The 21,919-nt window shown below is 33.7% G+C and overlaps 1 protein-coding gene across 2 annotated transcripts in view; it reads left to right on the top strand.

Moving 5' to 3' along the window:
* Positions 1-21,919, top strand: part of KIFAP3 (kinesin associated protein 3) — a 165,123-nt gene that overhangs the window by 138,360 nt on the left and 4,844 nt on the right. The window contains exon 20 of one of the 2 annotated variants that reach the window (XM_073804570.1): positions 21,187-21,255. The exons of the other annotated variant lie outside the window; for it this stretch is intronic. Within the exon in view, the coding sequence (XP_073660671.1) occupies positions 21,187-21,232 (46 nt within the window). The 3' untranslated portion in view covers positions 21,233-21,255. The remainder of the gene's footprint in view (positions 1-21,186; positions 21,256-21,919) is intronic. 2 annotated transcript variants of the gene reach the window in all.

A 21,919-nucleotide genomic window follows, 5' to 3' on the forward strand; every position in this document is an offset into this window, starting at 1 on the left:
CATCCACCTCACTACAAATAACTCAATTTTGTTTCTTTTTATAGCTGAGTAATATTCCATTGTATATATGTGCCACATCTTCTTTATCCAATCATCTGTTGATGGACACTTAGGTTGCTTCCATGTCCTGGCTACTGTAAATAGAGCTGCAGTGAACATACTGGTACATGACTCTTTCTGAATTATGGTTTGCTCAGGGTATATGCCCAGTAGTGGGATTGCTGGGTCGTATGGTAGTTTTTTTTTCCTTTAAATCAGGAAAATTGTCCAGATGACTTAGAAATTCTTTCCCTGTTCTTCATCATATGTCTTTGATTAACAAGCAGTGTCAAGTTAATTGGAATAGTAATAATATTTTAAAAATGTATAAAATGTGAATTTTTATAATTACCATTGTTTCTAATGATTTGAGAACATGAAACAGCATACCAGTGCCAAGTGGCATGCTATTCAACCAGTAATCGTGACTTTTCAGTCTTTGTGGATTTTTAACATGTCAGTTTCAGTGGGTTCAGATAAAGTAGATGATCCCAAGTTTCTGCAAGGTAAAGAACAAATTTGTAATTTGTGTAAGAGTTTTTTTTTTTTAATTGTTCACAGAAAAAGTCTTCAATTTCTTCCTAAAATAACCATGTTTAGTAATGGGACAAGTCTGTTAAAATGGGGTAACTGAGTCAAATTTAGAGTATTGTTTAAACAGCTCAAATTGTATATTTCTTAAAATCCAAGTCGGGGGGGTCCTTCTTAATCTGAACGTCTGCATTTTTGTAATATAGCAGGGCAGTTTAATTGGAAACAGTGAAAACTGTTAAACTCATCCATCCTATTCTACGAGGGAGACTGGATGTTTGATAAAATACATACTGGCAGTTGGACAGCGAATCCTGGGTTTTAGACATGTGTCACTATCAGTTTGAACCTCTTGGCACCAGAATTTCCCAACATTTTGAGGTAATGCAAAGTGTATTAGGGCTCCAAGGCATTAGCTAGAGAGTTGACATTGCCAGAGGGTCAGATGTAAATCTTCCCCTCCCAAAACCTGAACTGGCGTTAGAAAGTAAAGTGGAACTTGCTATTGAAGCTAATTAAAAATAATAGGAGTAAGACTAGCCTTTTTTCCCCTTATATACAATGTATCCATACCATATTTTTGGACAGTTTTTTTTTATTATAACTCTTACTTTTCAAGACTAACAAGAACCTCATGTTGAGTATTTTTAAACTGCTTCCAGCTTTTACAAATCAGTTTTTGTTGCAGTAAAAATGGTCCATTTTTCTTTTATAAGAATCCAATTTTCATAAACTGGAAAAAACTTTCAGAGACTGCTTAGGTTTCCTTGGGGCTTTGAAAAATATTTTTCAGAGGGCCTGAAGATCTTCTCTGTGGTTGGCACAGTGATGTCATCTACTGACCATTTCACTAGAGTCAGAGATGAACTAGATGTGTGCATTATTGAGCCATCTGAATCTTACACTTTCATTTTCTGTGTATATGCCTGCCTCTTTTTTTTTCTTTCTTAGAGTACTTGGTGATTAACTTTTCTGTTCATTATATGTATTATATATTTCACATATACACCTTTTATTCTGTTCTCTCTAATATATTTTCTTTGAAACATTAAATCACAGTTGAAACATCAGTTGCACTTTTTAAAATTTTACTGACCAGAACTAACACATTATTTTCTTAATATATGAGAAATAATCTTTTATCCAAAATTTTAAATGTGTAATTTTTCCTAAGACAGGGACTCTACCTGTAAAAATTAGACTTATTTCTTTGCTATAGGCCACCTTCATTAAACTCAGGCATTTAGTTAACTCAGTTATTTCACTTGAGAAGAGCACCCTTAAAATTAAATATTGCCTGTCTAAAAGGCATTGTGTAGTATTTACTGACCTTTTTTATTATTCCTAGAACTATATATTAGGGTATTATTTCAAAGCAGTTATTCAAAAGATAAATCAAATTATTGTCTATATTACAACCCTTAATTTGGCAATCGAGAAATTCTCATATATTGAGATAAAATTAAATATGCCTATAAAATCCCTTATTTGATAAGTCCTATATCAATTTTAATTGATAAACCAAACTCTTCCATTTGTTCTAATAGTTTAAGTTTTAGTGACCTTCATTACTGTGGCAGTAATGTTGAAATTATGTGGAAGGATCAAAAGAAAGTGAAAAGAACCTCGTAGAAACATTTCCCTTTGATAGATATTGGAGACCAACCATTTGTTCAGCAGCATTGTAAGAACTAAATGAATTATAAAATACTTATTAAATCTTTTAAAGATAATCATCAAAAAAAACACTGCTTTATTTAGTGTGTAGCTTTTTTGTTCCTAATTTCTTTATAACTTTTTCTCAGAGGAGAACATGCTTCATGAAGTCTTTAAAAAAAACTCCTGACTTTAGTTAGTAATCTTTCCAGACATGATGAATATAAAATAAAGCAGCCAGATTCCGTTTTCACCTATCAGTTGCCAAAGATTTTCTAATGCTAATACCCACACATGGGAGCAAAGAGGCACTCTGACACACTTCTTGTGGGACTTAAATGGACAAAACCTTTGTGAAATATATTTGGTAACAGAGAACAGAAGCCTAAAATTGTATACTTCCTTAATTCTGTAACTTCATTTCTAAGAATTTATCCTCATGAAATAATCAGAGATAAAGACTGGATAAATGATTGTGTGATTTCTATCAAGAAAATAGATACATTGAGTATCGTGAGATACACTTACCTAATTGGGGAATAAATGTTATTTTTAGTACCTACTTTTGTGCCACATGATTTTGTCCACGTATTAGATTAGTGTTCTGATTTAAGTAAATATGAAAGTCAAAATAGGTAAAAATAGATATTTAGCAATAGATATTTACTTTATATAAAATTCATCTTTTTAAAGAATTGACCCCAGAGACCTTTTAATTTGCTTTTTTCTTATTGAGAAAAATTTTGAATAAAACCATTATTCACCTATGATGTTTTGACAGCATAAAATTGAGTACACCACTGCCACATCTGTAATTCTAGTAATGAAAGCTGACAGTATGTTTGAAATATTTGGTCATTCCATTTATATTTTTTGCATGTATTAAAACATTATTATTAACAGTGCATAATATTTAAAAAAAAACCTTGCTGAATGCTTTGTTCAGGCACTGTTATACATTTTATTTACTCTTTGTTTTTCATGTGCACATTTGCGAAGTTCCCTAATACTTGTTCTTAGCTGTATCTAAGTTGGGATATTTGCAAGAGTTGCTTCTCACTTTAAATGGAATTTTGTTAAATCATGATTAAAACATATACAGCAGAACCTCTATAGAAACCATGGTGTTGGGTAACAAGACAATATCCTGTTTACTTTTAAAAGTTACTCTGTTTCAGGGTATATGATTTGATCTAAAAATATCCAGATCTGTGCAAATGTTTATTATAATTGTATTTAGTTGTCCAAATGACATTGTTTTTAGTATGTATAAACATGTATTTCACACTCAGTCATAATTGCTACAGCTATAGGTATAACCAATAGAAATAATCTTAAGTTCTTCCCACCTTCATTAGTATTAACCAATCAAAAATGCATGGTATAAATTTCTTGAAATGAATAAAACCATTCATAAGAAATAATACTATATGACAGGTAAAATCCCATCTAAGGTAATGAAGTGGTTAAATCTGTGGGATGGTGAAAACAGGAGAACAAGAGTGGCAATAGCTGTGTGACACAGTTCTGATGAGAAAATCAAACCAATGCAAATAAATGGTTTTTTATACTATGAGACTTGCTGTAACACAATCCTTACATTAAATCACATTACATTTTTTTTCTCTCTAAATACTCTCATAACAATTCTGCTAGTTTTCTTTTCTTTTTTTTTCAGAAGATGGAATGTCTTAGGAGACTTCTAAAAGTTTTAAAGAATAAAATGTTTAAATGTTTTTTGGCCTAAATCTTAGTATACCAGGACTAATAACTCGCATGTAGCTAACACATATTATCATATGTCTCATTTGACCATCAACCGTGTGTGAGGTATATAGGGCAAAGAGTAGTATTGGCCCTATTTTAACAAATGTAGAAATTGAGACTCAGAGATTTTTAAGGGACTAGCCCCAAACCAGTTAGGTAATAAATAGTGACGCCTTTAAGCTTGGTAAGAGCCAGCATTCTTAGTATTACACCATTACTGCCTCCAAAAGGCAAGCAGATATATTAGTCTTAATAGTGAACTGTGCTTTAGAAAGTTTTAGAGTAAGTGTTATCAAACTTCAGAGTAAGATATGTAGGTTTTTTTGTGTGATACAATATATTGTTTACTTATTTTGCTTTAATACACTGTATATGGCTTACTGCAAATTGGTATTTAGATTGCTTGGAGAACAAGTTGCTAAAAATTTATTAACACATTAAGTAACTAATTAGTTCACTACCATTAAATTCTTTTAAGTAGTTCATTAAGTTCGCTACAGATTAATCCAGTTGTATAAAAAATGAGGATGAGTGAGATAATCTCAGTCTAGAAGGGTTTATGTCTCATGCAAATCATTTATTTAGCTAATTAATCAATGTTTATATACATGATGCTATTATTTTATGCCTATAAATGAATCTTCATATATTAGTCTTAGTTGACTTATTTGTTTAGACTTTTTAATAGAGAAAACTTTCTAGCCATAAAAGGGCAAGGAAATTCGGTTCCACTGCTTGGACACTAATGATTTGCATTTCCCAAGGAAAATTGAATTAGGTTTTATTAGTAAATTGGGCCTATAACTTTTAAGGCCAGATTCTATTAGATTATCACACATCAGCATTAGCAAATTGTAAACTTTACTGAAATATAGAAATACAAGCCAAAAACCAAGGCTAAGAATCCTGTAAACCTGGGAAGATGTTTTATCCTAGAGAAATTATGCTGACTTGAAAAAGTATTTTAAGCGATTTACTTTCCTTTGGAAATTTAGAAACAAGAGAAGAAGTTGGTGACAGGCTGCTCTCATCAAATTCATGTTAATTTTCAATCTGGTGATCTGAGCTAAGTTTTTGGAGGTATGCATGTTAGTTATTTGTAAAATCCAAAGATGCTCCCAAAGGAAACCAAATTTATTGTCACTTTATTAGGACTTCCATTTAGGAGAAGAAATTCAGCATAATTGAGTTTATAAATGAAAAAAGTAATCTGAATATGACTAGATCCTGTAAAAATGTTAACACATCAGTTATGGTATAGCTTTGTACTAGAAGAAATGAATGGGAGTTAGTCCATTCATGACTAGGAAGTTCATTATATCACCACCATTTAAGAGTGATTATCCAATGTTAAAGTTCATACATTTTTATACATATTAATAGCATTTTTGTTGGCTGTACAGATATATAAAAATTAGTTATAAATTTAAAAAGAAAGTAGAAAGTCCTTAAGCAAAGGTGACTGCTTTTATGACATATTTGACCCATGAAATGCTCTTATTTTCAAAAAAATTATGGGTTTTTTTTTTTAAAGGGAATAGGATGTGGATTACCATTACAATATTGTTTGTTTATTTATTTATTTATCTATGGCTGTATCAGGTCTTAGTTGTGGAACGCAGGATCTTTCGTTGCAGGATCTTTTGTTGTGACATCTTTTGTTGCGGTGCACGGGCTTTTCTCTAGTTGTGGCACGCAGGCTCCAGAGCGCATGGGGCTCTGTAGTTGTGACATGTGGCACTGTAGTTGTGGAGTGCAGGCTCAGTAGTTGTGGTGCGTGGGCTTAGTTGCCCCGCGGCATGTGGGATCTTAGTTCCTGACCAGGGATAAACCTGAGTCCCCTGCATTGGAAGACATTCTTAACCACTGGACCACCAGGGAAGTCCCAGATTACCATTACAAAGTCTTGCTTATTCGTAGTCTAATGAGAAATTCAAAATTATAAGCAATTTGGTTGATAAGCACCACCACCCCCTCCAAAAAAATAAAAGAGAGAGGAAAACAGAGCACGTCATCTTTTATTTCCCTTAAGTCTGGATTCAATGATACTGAGCTTACTTCTAAACTCAGGGACGGGGTTGATTGATTCTAGCCCATCTGTGTTTTGATTGATGTAACAATGTGATTTAAGTATTTATGGATAATTGTTTAAAAGTCCCTATATTAGAAATATTAAACATATATTAGAAATGTTAAACATGTTTTTTCTTAAATATTTTTAAAAAACAGACGAAACCCAAAGCCTATGGGTTTTTAAATGTAATATTAATTTATTCCCGTTTCTCCATATTGCCCATAGTCCTACCAGATGTGCTATTACAAATAGCTCACCCCTCAGATATGAGCCATATGGGCCCTGTAAACTGATTTGCACTTATTTTGAATAGGAATTGTACAGATTACAAATGAATAATTAAGGTAAATGTATATTGCCAAATAAATCTAAGAGCAAAATATTAAACTGTAGTAAATGAGAAAGGAATGTGCAAATGAAGACCTGCCTGTTTTAATAAGTTTAGTGGTTACCTCCTCAGTTTCAACCAAAAGAAAAGAGTTTTTTCTTTTTTTTGTTGTTGTGTTTAAAAAAAAAAAAAGTCTTTAAAACTGCTTACAGAAGTATCTAAGACAAAAACAAGGAAATATAATGTTCTAAACTCAGCCAGTCCAAACCATTTGAGCTGCTATGACAGCTCATAAAACTGAGAGTAGTTTTTAACTGGGCTCTGTTTTACATTGCCAAAGTGAATTTTCCTTGCAGGAAGTAGCCAGAGGGTTTATTTAGTTTCCAATCCAAGGCTTTGATCTTTCTGTACTGTCACATCTCGGGTTACATAGCCCTTTTTCACTGCAGTAAATCTGCAACCGTTAATGAGAATAAAATTTCCTCCTCCTTGCTGATCACTTGCTGTTAAATGCCAAAGCACAGCCAACTGCATATTTGCAGATTTCAGCTACAATGTATGAAAACAGGGCAATCAGTTTAAACTTGTTGTCTTTGTAATTCATTTTATTGGGCTTTCTTCCTTTTTAAGTGACCTATTTTATCAAGTAAGTGGTTGCAAGGCCAAGCCTGGGAGAAAGATTTAGAATGCTAATAAGCTGAGAGGAGAAAGGTGTGCACGTGTTGGGGAGGCAGGGTACGGGAGTGGTTGCACATGCACGTGCACTGCCATTAATGTTCAAATTGGGTCTGCTTTCGTGCTCTTGAAAGACCCGACCTCTCTTTCCACTCAAATAAAGTAAGCTGGTTTGTTGTTTCTTTGATTATGTTGTATGTTCAGTTTCAACATAAATTTGTACTTAATGAGTTTATTTAATAAGTCAGAACATTACTTTTCACTTTCAACTTCAGAGAAGATTTCATAGTATTTAAAGGAACTTAAAGGATTTCAAAAAACTTGATCTCTACGTTGTAAGAGCTATTCTTAAAGTAAAAAGAACATCATTATAAGTATCCACTGAACCATCTTACCAAATGGGTCCTTACAAATATTGGAAATATTATAAATATCTGTTGAATAAATCAATGGAAATTCAAAATCACATTTAAGCAAGCTGAATTTTATACATTATTAAATATATGCATCTTCAGACTGAAATACAATAAAATCTCATTTTTTACTGCAATGAAACCTCTCAGTTGAAGCATTAACTATTTGATTCAGTTAATATACGTTGTTAAATTTATTTTTCACTTATACCTTTTATCTTTACTACCATCTTATTTTGTGGTTGGCAACTAAACTTATCTCTGTCAAGAAATTCACTTTTAGAATGCCATTTTAGACGATAGCCATTGATAAATATATTTTATTAATATATGTTGATATAGATCATATTAATATACATAAATATGAAATATGCTAAAATACATGAAAGAAAGAAATCAGCTTCTATTTTCTCACCATTGAAGCCAGTTACTACTATCTTATAGCTGTCTGTTTTCACAAAATAAGTTATTTCTATTTTCATAAAAATCAAAATGTTGGGATAAATCGACAGTGCATAATACCCATTCATTGATTTAGACAACTATCATAGAAACAATAACTGAAAATATATTGAAACACAGAATAAGATTTCTAACTTGGGGGCAGTAAAGTCAGATCTGATAAAACAGAGGACCCATTTTGGGGAAAGTGTCAGTTTTTAGTTACCCCAATAAGAAAGGAGGGTAAGAAAAGAATGGCTTGAAAATTTTAGGAGAGGGGGAGGTACAGCACTACCCTAGGCCTTTTCAGAAGGTATTTAGTATAATGTAGAAATGCTGAACTTTAAAATTATAGCTTGTACTTTTTTTTTTTTTTTTTTTTTTTTTTTTTTTGCAGTACGCTGGCCTCTCACTGCTGTGGCCTCTCCCGCAGCGGAGCACAGGCTCCGGACGCGCAGGCCCAGCAGCCATGGCTCACGGGCCCAGCCGCTCCACGGCATGCAGGATCCTCCCGGACTGGGGCACGAACCCGTGTCCCCTGCATCGGCAGGCGGACTCCCAACCACTGTGCCACCAGGGAGGCCCAATAGCTTGTACTCCTAGCATTATTGTGTTTTCAAATAAGCCTATCTATGTGTACTTAAATTGTAACATGAAAGTTTGCATGTGGGCAAAAAATGGTAGAAACTAAAGCAGTTTTAGATACTGTATCTGAGGGTGGTGGGGACTGTTCGAAGTTTGCTTCTTTGTTTTTCTAATACTTTAAATCTGCATCAGACAGTCCACAATCCATCCAAAATTCTGGACATGAAAGTCCACAGAAAATTTCTGCACAAAATAAACATATTTTTTTAAGTTTTTGTTGTTATTTAAAAAGAAAAAGAAAAATCTTAAGTAAGTGAAACTGCTCCAAAGAGTTTGTTTCTGTAACATGAACCGTCCAGTCCAGTTTTAAATGAAATTACTGGAAAGGAATAGAAACAATGCAGGCTTCAATGCCGTACAGACTCAATCTTTATTCTAATTGTATAATTTGAAATATTATTCTCTAAAATGGTTTCAAATCTGTCTATAATCTGAGATATGCTGATTAATAGTAATGCTGGCATTTATTGAAATATATTTACTGAGTGCCAGGCAGTATGCTAATTGCTATCATTACATCCCTTATCTAATTTGATCTTCATAACAGCTCAGGGAAGGAGACATTAAGAAAACCCAAGCTTATTGAGTTAAGCAACTTGCCCAAGTTATCTCCCCACCTCTCAGTGTTCTACTCTTATTTTTACCCCACCTCACTCTCTTCCCTCTGTTACAGGCAAGGAAGTGCCCTTTTTTTTCAAAGTCCAGTTGGTTCATTTTGCTCGGAACCCCATTCCTTCTTACCTTCCTAAGGACTTCTTTCATGTCACCACTCTTTTCCCTTCTACTAGATCGTTCCTGTCAGAATGTAAACACAATGTGGAATCTCCAACGTTAAACTCTCTTTGCCCCAAAATCACATTCCAGCTACTACCCATTTCTCATTTCTCTTCATACAGTGCATCTCAAAAGACTCCCATTCACTCTTCTGTTTCTCCAGTTTTGTCACAATCGCTAGTAATCTTCATATTGCCAAATCCATGGACCTTTCTCATCTTTAACTCTCAGCAGTGTTGGACACAGATATCCAGGCCCTGCTTTTTGAAACTCCCTTCTTTCAGCTCTCAAGATACCCTGTTTTTTTAATTTTCCTCCTAAGATCTTCTCCATTCCTTCCCAGTGTTGTTCTCTGCTGGATATTCCTCCTCCTTTTCACCTTTAAATGCTGGTTACTTCAGGACTTCAACCCTGTTCTCTATCCATATCCTTTTGGGGAGCCCTCTTTTCTAATTTCACCCACTACCTAGAGGATTTCATCCAGATCCCATGGCATTAAATACTATCTGAAGGCTTGTATTTTTATCGGATGCCTCTCCTCTGAGCACCAGCTTTATTCCTCTCACTATTTAACATACCCAATGGAATGTTTAATAAAATCATCAGACTTAACTTTTGATTTCCTACATGCAAATAGGTGCCTCCTCTAATCGTCCATCTCAGTAAATGTCACCACCATCCAGTAGTTCAAGCCATAAACTTTGGAGTCTTCCCTGGTTCCTCCCTTTTCTTCACCATTACCACTCTCCCCAGTGCAAACCATCTGCAAGTCCTGTTGTTTTCATTTCTAGACTGTCTGAAATTTGGGCTTTTCTTTCCATTTCCACCGTTAGTACTCTAGTCCAAGCCACCATCATCTGTCACCTGAACCATTCAAAATAGCCTCCAAATTAATTTCCCTGCTTCTGCATTTACCTTCCCTTGCAATCCATTTTCCCCCATAGTAACCATTGTGATCTTTTTAAAGTGTAAATCAGATCATTTCAAATGTATAATGTGTAGTATTTATTAACTATATAATCAAGATGTATATATAGGGCTTCTCTGGTGGCGCAGTGGTTGAGAGTCCACCTGCCAACGCAGGGGACACGGGTTCGTGCCCCGGTCGGGGAAGATTCCACATGCCACGGAGCGGCTAGGCCCTTCAAAAGGCAGTTTTTTATGTTATGTAGGTTACTAAAAAATTACCTATATAGCATAGGCTCCTACCAACAATTTTATAATACAAGCACATAATACTATATATACTTTTTTTTTTTTTTTTTTTTTTTTGCGGTACGCGGGCCTCTCACAGTTGTGGCCTCTCCCGTTGCGGAGCACAAGCTCCGGACGCGCAGGCTCAGCGGCCATGGCTCACAGGCCTAGCTGCTCTGCGGCATGTGGGATCTTCCCTGACCGGGGCACGAACCCGTGTCCCCTGCATCGGCAGGCGGACTCTCAACCACTGCGCCTCCAGGGAAGCCCAAAATATAATTTTTTGAGATGACTTAAAGTATCCTATTTATTATTCTTTATATCACTTTTTAAAAACATCTTTAAAGGTAATAGTATTATCGTGCTTAGAAAAATAATTAAGGAATTAATACTAAGTACAGAGTACAGTGTCAGTTTTTATACATCAGTGGTCTTCAACATGTTCCTGCTAACTTTTGTGTTATTCTCACACCTTGATTAAATAAGGGTGTGTGTATGTGTGTCCCAATGAAATAAACATCTTAAACATTTTTGATTTGTCCTTAATCTTTAGAGGACACAAATTAATCATTAGAGAAGAATGCCGTAATGTCTTAAATAGACACTTTTTTTTTAAGAGCATGCTATTTTGAGTGTTGAATTTGTTAACTTCTGTTACAAAAGATTCTACCTTTAACATTTTCTTACAGAAGAAAAAATCAGATAATCTAAAGACAATAGTATTTGTCAATTATATCTCAAAGCCAGAAAAAACATAAAAATAATTTTAAAAGACACTGTGATGAATTTTCTTAGATTAAAAAGTAAACAGATTTATAGATTCATATTTTTGCATTTTAACCTAAGCAGTGCAATATTTGACAAAGAATCACATTATTATTAAAATACAACCTCCTGAGTTATATAGGCTGTTTAATAAGACACTTTTTTGTTTTTGACACTGATCTTTAATGGTCTGGTAATTCACTAGAATTTAGTTACTTCATTATAACAGTAAGCACTTTGGAGGGATTAGTTCAGACAGTAGCTTTTCATAGCTTTGTAATAGAATGTCTCTTTAGAAACTCATCATTGCCCTACAAAACATAATTTGAATAATTGTGAGATTTGAAGAGACATTGTATCAAAGAGTTTGATTTAAATGTTGGGTTCTGATGCATCCCATCTCATGAGCAAAGGTTTACGTAGGTAGGTAGGTAGGTAGATAGGCAGATAGATATTCCCAAGGAAATAAGTTACAAAACATTTTAGTCCTTGAATGTTTTTTAATGCTGATGTCATAGCTGTTGATGAATTCTCAAAACTTTTAATTGAAAGGGTTTTAGATTTGTTAAAATCATTAGGTTTTCTCATTTTTTTAAAAAAGGCAGTAAACCTCCATTGAGGGTTATGGAAATGGAAAGGAAGTCTGGAGTTAAGGGGATTAATTATGACCTATAATCCTGTGGATTTTACCTGTAGGGATTTTAGGCCAATGTGCAGTCTTTCAGCAGTAGCCCAAATCACTTGGTAATCTTGTAAGTACTCAGCGCCTCTGCCAACTAAATATAACTCAGACCTACTTCAGAGAGGCAAATGCGGCATTCTGTAATAGAATCTATTTTCAAATGTGGCCTTGTTTCTGTATTTGAGAAGAAGGGTTAGTATTTTTCTAAACTTTATACTTTTATCATTAAAGTTAATTATTGGTGAGTGTAAAATCTATGTATGGCTATGTTGCTTTTTACATAAAAGCTACACATTTCAGACTAGAGAGGCACGATCAACAAATGGTTTCTTGTGCCTGTAATCAAGGTTAAACATTTTAAGTAATTAGTCTTTTGAATAGACTTATAGAGAGGAGCATAATTAATGATTTTCTGAATATCATCTCTTTTGTGGACATAAGTCAGCATTCTATCTCAAATAATATACCATACTTTAATATATTTTTAAGCCTGTTTTCTTTGTTTAGCTTTATCTTAAGTTGATACATCCCACTTTTTCAGAAATTCTTTCCATTTCAGGTTTTTCCAGCCAAAAACAAAGCACCTTCATATTGGCCTGTCAGAAATTAAAAGGCAAAACAATCTTGAAAAGGAATCCGGATTCCTTTTTCAGTGGCTAATTTAGCGCCCCTCAAATGTGAAAGGATGGGAGGAGGCTCCTATGAACATAGTTAGGCAAGTAAATTTTTAAATTGCAACTGTAACTTAAATTGATACAAGAAACCCCACAAAGCTATATTTACATGGGTACTTAAACTTCATGTGGAGATCTCTTTTGAGGTGGCAAATAAGCAGGAATTCTTAAAAGTCTCAAAAAGTTTTTTAAAAAGGTTTCTGGGTTTTAAGGACTTTATAAATATTGGGCTATTATAGTTCAGCTCATTCTCTGTATATACTAAGGGGAAAACAGAAACTATGTCAATATCCTACAGTTGAATTTTGCCTTTTTCTTCTAAAATCTGAGGGAGAGAAGTACTATTTGCCATCAGCAAGTGTGCACCCTAGTCATTTTAAATCAATTTGTAATCTTTCCTTGTCCTGCATACTTGAAGTAATTAATATGGATATACCTATGTGCTAGTTGGAAATACTGCTTAAAACCCTACACTGCCTTTAATTTAAAAAATGTATAGTGCATTCCCGTCTCCCTGAAGAATTCTCCTCATGGTTACCCAGCTCTGCTTATGTGTCCTGTATTGTCAGATTGGCACCACCCCAAGACAGTGAACATCACAGAATGAAGATACCCCACCCTAAACACTTCTGTGACCCTGTGCCCTTTTCAAAGAAAAGCCAACACTACAGCATTAAACCTAAGTGCAGGAATGTATGCAGTGTGGGAAGTGATGATTTGTGTGAAATAACTAAAAACCTTACCCTTGATTTACTACTTTCAAAATAAAGTCCCTGAATATAAAATAAGATGAAAAAGCATGTAAAGAGACTTTCCCAGTATTATTCATCCCTAAAGGTGTTGTATCGTTTGCATCTATCTTGACATAGAATCTGAAGGGTTTTGATTGAATAATTTTATTTATACAAGCAGTCCAGTCTCACTATGGTAAAGGAAGATATGATTGGCCATGGCATTATTTTAGTGCAACAACAGTTAGTTGCCTATGTGCAGGCATAAATCTCTATGAATTATGTAAGAGCCCTGTAAAGGCAAACAGAAAGCATGTGTAAGAAGCATGCCAAGTATGATAGAGTATCTCTTAACAGTCTAGATTATATGGCAGGAGCCAGCATTTCTTAAGTATTTTCTAGGGAAGCCTCTATCATTTTCATATGTCATAACAATAACACCAAGTACATACTACAAGAGTCTTTGTACTGTTCTTGTAAAAGACCTGGAAATATAATAATCTCAAGGCAGAGAGATGTTAAAAGGGATAGCCATTATTCTTACTTTACCAAAAAAAAAAAAAGAAATCATGACAAAGAAAGTTACAGATTTAGACGGAGACGAGTTATATCAGTAGAGACATAAATTATATCCAGATATTCTGGTTTTGAGGTCATTGCACCCCACTAACTTTAATAAAATGCAGGAGTTGTTGATAAGTTCATACTTAAGTTAGTGTAGCTGAATTTGTAAACATAATTACTAGTCCTTAAATTAAGGGAGAAAAATGCCCTTGTACATCAGTGATAAAGAAAAAAAAAAGTATGTTTCCTTATGTTGCTTTAAAAATAATAATTTTAAAATATGGTAATAGGGCGAAGTCAGAAAAGTAATTGTTAGAATCATATACTTCTGCATTGAAGTCTACACGGAATTTGCTTGGTGTCAATGCAGTGTGTGCAAAAGGTGCTTAGCCCCATTCTATGAAGAAACTGTTAGAAATACCTTGTTTCATCATCAGAAGACTGCAATCTGGTTGATCAGGATGACTTCAATCAGTTTGTGTCTTGGCAATCTAAAATTAGCCTTAGACCTAAGTAGAAAATGAATTTACCTTTTTTTGTACAGACCTATAATATAATAAATACATTATCAAGGGCCAAGAGAGTTTATGAAATTTAAGAGTAGAGATTTACTTTAGTAACTGTTCTTCTAGTGCTAAATGCATTGCTGGTGTATTATGTAGTATATGGAGATCCTAAGTGCTCTAGAGGATACTAAATAACTATTAAATATTTATCTGACCTGTATTGATTACTGAAATTACTGAAGGCTGAAAGTATCTATATAACACTGCCCAACATAGATGTTTTAATTATGCTAAGTGAAATAAGTCAGTCACAGAAAGCAAATACTATATGATATCACATATGTGGAATCTAAAAAATACAGCAAATTAGTGAATAAAACAAAAAAGCAGACTCACAGATATAGACAACAAACTAGTGGTTACCAGTGAGGAGAGGGAAAGGGGAGTGACAAGATGGGGTAAAGGGGGGAAAAAGTGGTTTTATTGGATTATATGAAATCATGTGTGTTAAACTTGAAAATTGTAAAGCGCTATAGAATTTAAAGAATCATTCAATTTAAATTTTTTATTAAAAGAATAAAGTATCATAATAATACAAGGAAATGCCTGTTGTATATTTGATATTATAAACTTATTTTAGAATCGAACTTTCAAACTTTGATGCTTAGCTACTTAAAAACATGCACTTTTAATTTGTTTAAATATAGTTTCTATTATCCATACTTGTGCCCTCAATTTTAGAAAAATATTACTTAGTCTGATTTAGCTACATAAAAGGTCCTTATCAATCACCACTTGATTTTTATCAGCCAAAGGTAATTTGCAGGCTATTTAGCCTAAAAATTATTGAGACAAATAAATGAATAAGTAGAGTAGGGCATAAATTGGAAACTTTACATTAAGCTTATAAGATTAAGCTTAATAAGCTTAATAAGCTTGATAAGATTTTTGAGATTTTTTTTACAACTAACATTTATATACCTCTTATGAAATGTAGTAAAAGAAAAAGTTTCAAAGCGATATAAAAATATTCCAAACCGTATTATTTAAGGACGTCGGACAAGGTTTTAACAGAAGCTTAACATTAATTTTTAATTTACAAGAGACTGATATGTCAGTAGGGGTAGCATGCATGTTAGATAGTGGTATTACCTCTTTGATTATATCCATATGTCAGATTTCTGTCTGCTTTATAAAGAATGATGGGGAGTTGATATAGCCCATTATGTGTAGTACTTGTGATAATTTTAGGTTCTATTCCAGCTCTTGAACTTGTTCATTTTGATAGTGCATTATCATTCTAAGATTCTGGTTGGTGTTTAAATTTCAGTAACTGAAGGTCATTATTCATATTTTAACTGGACTAAAAAGTTTTTAATGCTAGCATTAACTTTTGAATTATGCTCGAGCTCTTAGACTTTACAGCATGTTTAGTTTCTTTTCATTTCTTATTAGTATTTTTCAGTATTTAATAGTCTCCTGCTCCCACCTCCAGCAAGAACTCTCCTCTCTGTTCAACATCAGAAACATTTTCCTCTTTGGCATGTGCTTTTAGTTCCCCAAGCAGTATAAGCAAATTGGAAAGTTCAGCTGTCATTCTTGGAAGGTCATAGATCACACTAGCAGCCTGAGTAATCCAAGAGGTTTTAAGTATCATAGCATTTAGTTTAAAGTGAAATTTGCTCTGACAGAGCTGGCAGACCAATAGGAAAAAGAAATATTTGTGCTTGGAGAAGTGCATATGTAGAGACCAAGAGTCTAACTGATGGCTGGAAGTGATTTCAGTCTAAAAAAACAAATCATTAAGAGAGTGCATAGGGGTAAAATACACAGTTCATATTTTAAAGAGTATCAAAATGAACCAGCAACTAAGGTTAGCATTACATAGTAATTAGCTGTGGTGTTCAGACTTTAACTCACTCAGTACCAGACAATATGGTTAAACTATCACTGTGAAAACATCGCTACTTAAACTCTCTACTTTAAACCTACAGCAGTAATTTTTGTACCTTAAAAAACCAAAGTATTATGACAGGTTATATAAATGTTGAACCAGTAACAGACAAACAATTATTTAAAAGAGGTGCTAATGACTAAGTTTATTGACCTAGGGGTTAGTTAAGCAGCTCAGCAAGTTCCCTTAACATTTGGTGGTGTGAACTGAGGCATTCCTTGATATTATAGAACTGCTAATTTCAAGAAGTCCTTGTACTTAATTGAAGAAATGCAAGCTAAAGATGACAAGATGGTATACTTTCATTAAAAGATTGCTATAAAAATTTTGAGACCATTATAAGTTTCAGTAAATATTCACTTCAGCATCATCACATCTGATGGCTTCTATTAGGCACCTATTAGAGTATTTTTTCTGTTAATTGCTACAAATAAGGAAAAAAAATCTTCTAATGGCTCCAGTTATTTCTTTCAAGTCATTGTTCTGTTCAAGAAAGCCAATTTTGAGTCACAGGAATACAAGGTTTATAAATTCTTTCCTTAGATGTGCAAAGCAGATTAATAAGAGTAGAATAGAAGGGACTCCAGCAAGATGGTAGACTGACCTGACTTGGAAGGGCCCCCTCCTGTATAGATATAGAGAGGGTGGACAAAATATAACCCCAAGTGACACACAAACACAAAAGAACCACCACAAGAATATTGAACTAGGTATAGGTTATATGGTATAGGAAGATAGAGCTGAATTCCCTATATAGAGCCTGGAACTTCAAAGGGATGCTTTTTTCTCATCAGTTGAAAAGAGGACTAGATGATTTTAATTCACCAGCCCAGAGAAGTGGCTAAAACTTGTCTTCTGCCCTAAGACCCTAGAAGAGGAGGATAGTCACCCATGAGGAACAGGAATCATACGCTTGCTTCATGAACACGCATGGGGTCAGAATTTATACTATACATTTAATTCAGGAAACCCCAAGTCAAGAAATTATCATTAAAATGGCTTCAGGACAGTGAAATTCCAGGACCTTGATATATTATAAACAAATACAGAACCTCTCTGTAGAAGTATCTCGAAGCTCAAGGGCCAGCAGACAGGCAAAAAAGAAAAAAATGACTAAGCTTGTGAAGAAAGGGACCGTCATGAAGAAGAATTGTCAGAGGCAACAGTAAAAGAGTAAGGATGCCCAAGAACTGGAGTTAATAGAAGAATCTCAGTGAGACTATAAATTAAAAAAAAATAATAAAAAGGGATAGAAGACTTAATCCAAAGATGATATAATATGAAAAAGTACCAACTGTAACATCTCCACATAAAAAAATATAATCATTAAAATAGGCTCTGGAGATGGGTTAAATAACAGATTAAGATGTATAATAAGTGTAAATTGAATGGTATTAGAAGAGCGTCAGTGAAATGGAATTTCTTTCCATTTGGAATAAATCAGTGACTATTTTACACATGCTTCCTCCATCATTAGTACAAATTAGTTTTTATCTGAAGCATCTCAGTATAGTAACTAAATTGAAAGGATTTGTCCCCAAGATGGTATTTTCCCCTTAGAACTGACAGATGTCTTTTTCAAAAAAATTTTTTTAATAAGTTCCAGATGAGTACATTAAATACAACCTCCCACTACTCCTATCATTTATAATTTTGAAGAAAATATTACTTAGTTTGTTTTCACTAAAAATGATTCTTTAAAATTGATAACCATGCATATAAAAGATTAAGAGTAAAAGAAAACTAAATGGAAAATGACAGCTAAACTTAATACATATTGGTGAAACTCATTAAAAGACTGCTTCACTCTGCTCATTTTCTCTATAATACAAAGGCTCAAGTCAAAAGCAATCAGTAACACTTTTGAGCAACCTAAAATATATATTATTACATTTAAATTTATAGAAACAAGATGCTATTGACAGGTTCAATGAAAATTTTAGAAGTTTTCCTATAATAGTAGTACTTTAACATGCAAGTTCATTACATTTTTCAGTGTCCAAGACAATCAGCATCTTCTCTCATTTTTATACGCCTCCACATTCACAAAGCTTTTTTGCATATGAATGATAGTGATTCCTATTTAACTCTAAATTGTTTCACATATATAAAGACATCGATTCTATGAAAAAGCAATGGAAACCACATTCCATCAATGTTAAATATGCTGAGAAGTTTAAATTTGATAAAGCTTGCTTTAAAACTTTGTAAAAGTACGATACTCGGTGATAAAACAAGCTCTCCATCTAGCGGTGGATCTCTAAATTGCAAACATTTAGATCTTGATTTAGTAATACGTCACTATACAAATGTTAGGTATAATTTTATAGGCATTATGTCAGTCAATCCAGACTTCTCTTATTGCTATATATGAATTTCAAGAAAAAATGGTCTCTTCTGCCAGAATAGCCCATCTCTTCCTGTTCAGTACAGGGACAAACTACTTCTACAGTTTGATTTCATCTACATGGAATACTACAGCCTCTTATTTATTTGATGAAACATATCCCCATATTAAAGGGGCAAAAATTGTTTCATTCCAGTTAACTATAACCTCAAATTTTTGGCCAGTTTTGAAGTTCTTTCTCTTCATTCTCAGTTCCCAAATAGTAAATGTATAACTTAAAACTCCATTTCAAAAGAGAAAAGATACCATTTTTTGTCATGAAATGTAGCATATTTGATCATTGTTAGTTCTGCCAGTGCCTCTACAGACTCGCATTACTTCACATATGGACAGCCATAATATTCTTAAATGTTCCCCATCCTTTTGCCTCTCAACCCCTTGTTCCCCAATTATCTTTTTGAAACACAGAAGTAAGTTGTTCTTGGTCCCCTTCTCAAAAACACTGACGGCTCTCCAAAAGTATGTGGTTCTTAGTATGGCATATGAAGAGCTTTTAAAATCTAGTCCTAACCTCCCTTTCTAGCTTTATCTTCTGCTACTGCTTACATTGCAAACCTAAGACTTTGACCATAACAAATCATTTGCTCTTCTTCAGCCCTTTCTCTTGCTCAGGCTGCCACACCATCAGGAATTATCTCTCTATCTCCACATGTGAAATCCTACTTGTCCTTTAAGATTCATCCATTCATGCAATCAAACACTTTTTGAAATCCCACGCTATGTCAGATACAGCACCAGATGCTGGTGATATAGCAATGAATAAGATAGTCCTTACCATTCATGGTGCTTACAATCTAATAGGAAATGAAGACAAAAAATAAAATATAATGTCAGGGAGTGACAGATACATTAAAATCAAAGCATTTTCTATAAAGGCTTTCTAGTTCTTGAGATCCTTCTGTAACAATTTGTACATATCTCTAATATACTCTCACATTATTTTATTTGGTCCTATTCTACTCTGTAGTAATTTATAAATGTACTAGGGTAATACAACACATTATTATCAGAATTTTGTTCCGTATTAGTTGCCTCCAATCCATGGTCAGGGACCATGTCTTGTTTATTATCGCCTTCCAAGCAACACATCTTTTTTTTTGACATTGACTTCCAACACTATACTTAACACATTGTAGAAAGTCATGTACTATTTGAATGGATGGGTGGATGGATGTACAAAAGATCACTATTACGTAGACCTAAATTTCCCATGACAAATCATACTTAAGCTGAAATTACTCTGATGATAAATTTATAACCTAGTTGGAAAGGAAGATAAACATACTGATTTTGGTTCTATGATCAGTATATTGGAGTAATTAATAAAAAGAATGAACTGTTCTAGGAGACTGTTACTAAATTATTTCATGCAGTGTTATAATGTCCTGGAGCTGTATCCTCCAAAAAATGTTAAGTCCTTTGACTTAATGATCCCAAAAGAATTCCAGCCTTCAGTATTATCTTATGGATCACAAAGATAGGTAGTTAATAAGTGTCATTGTTCCCTACTTGTAAGTATATTGTCATAAAGGATTTTGTCTTAGGGAGGATAGAATCCCCAAAGAAAGACCCAAGCTAAAAAGATGAAATTCAACATGGTAGTTGTAAGTTATAAATTTCATGCGTGTCTGTATGTATATACACACACAACTATACACACACATATACAGTCAATGTAAGCCATTTTGTGATAATGACTCCTTAAAAATTTTGTTCAGGATCAACACAGTTTTGGCCTACATTAGCAGAGAGTCAGAAATGGGATCTCGTTTTTATCTTCTGTACTGGTTTCAGACCATATCATAAGTACCACATTGTTTTCAGCTTCTTTATTTTAAGGTTAATACTGAAAAAATTGAAATACTTTAGAAAACAAATGATTTTAGAGACCATGTCATGAGGATTGATTAAATGAGAGTTGTGAAATAGTCATATTAAGGAATAATTAGACTTCTTGTATGGTTTGAGAAGGTAATTCTAGGACTCATAGAACCAGATTTCAGATGGGTGTTAATGAAGAACTTTCTCATAGTTTGGTAAGTCTGTAGAAGGAACGAACTGCCTTGACAATGTAGAGTTATGGAGGTGTTATGACAAGAGCTGTATAGACCCTGTCAAGGATGTTGTGAATGAAAGGGTACACTAGAGTATTTCTAAAAATGTTTCCAAGTCAAAGATTCTATGAGCCTATGAAAAGAGAACTTGGCTTGAATGTATCCTTTTTTTTTTTCCTGTGTTATTCACTAATATATTCATTATGTGCTTTGCATTCATTTTGCTGACCTGGAAGTTTCAAAGAAGAAAAAGACTTGTATTGCTTTTATCTAACTTTAATAAAATAATGATAATACTTTTCACTTATGCAGCACTTTTCACCCAAGGATTTCAAAGGGCTTTACAAATATGCACTAATTAAGCCTCACAAACAGCCAGAGGTAGGTGATTTTCTTTCCTTTCTACAGGAATGTCAATTCTGACACAGAAGTTTAATCAGAGCCTCGGAGTGCCTAGAATTCCTTACTGGCTGCCATTCCCTTTGTAATATGCTGCATGTGAAGCATCACTTGTCATGTCTGGATTTCTTTTTTTCGCCCTTCTCTGAATCATCTCAAGTTTAGAATTCTAATGAATGATGTTGAAAATTGTTTGAAGCCTTGTAAATATTACAGAAAACTTAGTCTTCTGCTTGCTGAATGCTAATTAGATTTCTAAATGTTTGTTTAAAAATAAAACCTAGGTGTGGTTTTATATTTGTTGTTGAATTTTAAATATATATTTTTTACTTATAAAGAATTTGTCATTTTTTCTAAGTACCCCAAAATCATTGTTCTTAGGACATAAAAGTTAATGGCAGATGGATTTGGGGGCCTTACCTTTCCTAGTTGTCTTTTCACAACAAACAGTGACCATTTTCTTTAGACTAGAATTATATATTTTCAAGAAGCAGTATTGCATTTTGGTATTTTTCTAATTTAAAGGTCCAAAATATATCTAGACATTGAGGATAAAGGTTAAATGACGCTACATAATTAGTCTTGTAAAGAAAAAGTGGTCTAGTAGTAGCATATTCTACTCGAAAGGGACACACAGCTTTTTTAT

This window comes from Tursiops truncatus, chromosome 1, assembly GCF_011762595.2.
Source record: "Tursiops truncatus isolate mTurTru1 chromosome 1, mTurTru1.mat.Y, whole genome shotgun sequence".
NCBI lineage: Eukaryota > Metazoa > Chordata > Mammalia > Artiodactyla > Delphinidae > Tursiops > Tursiops truncatus.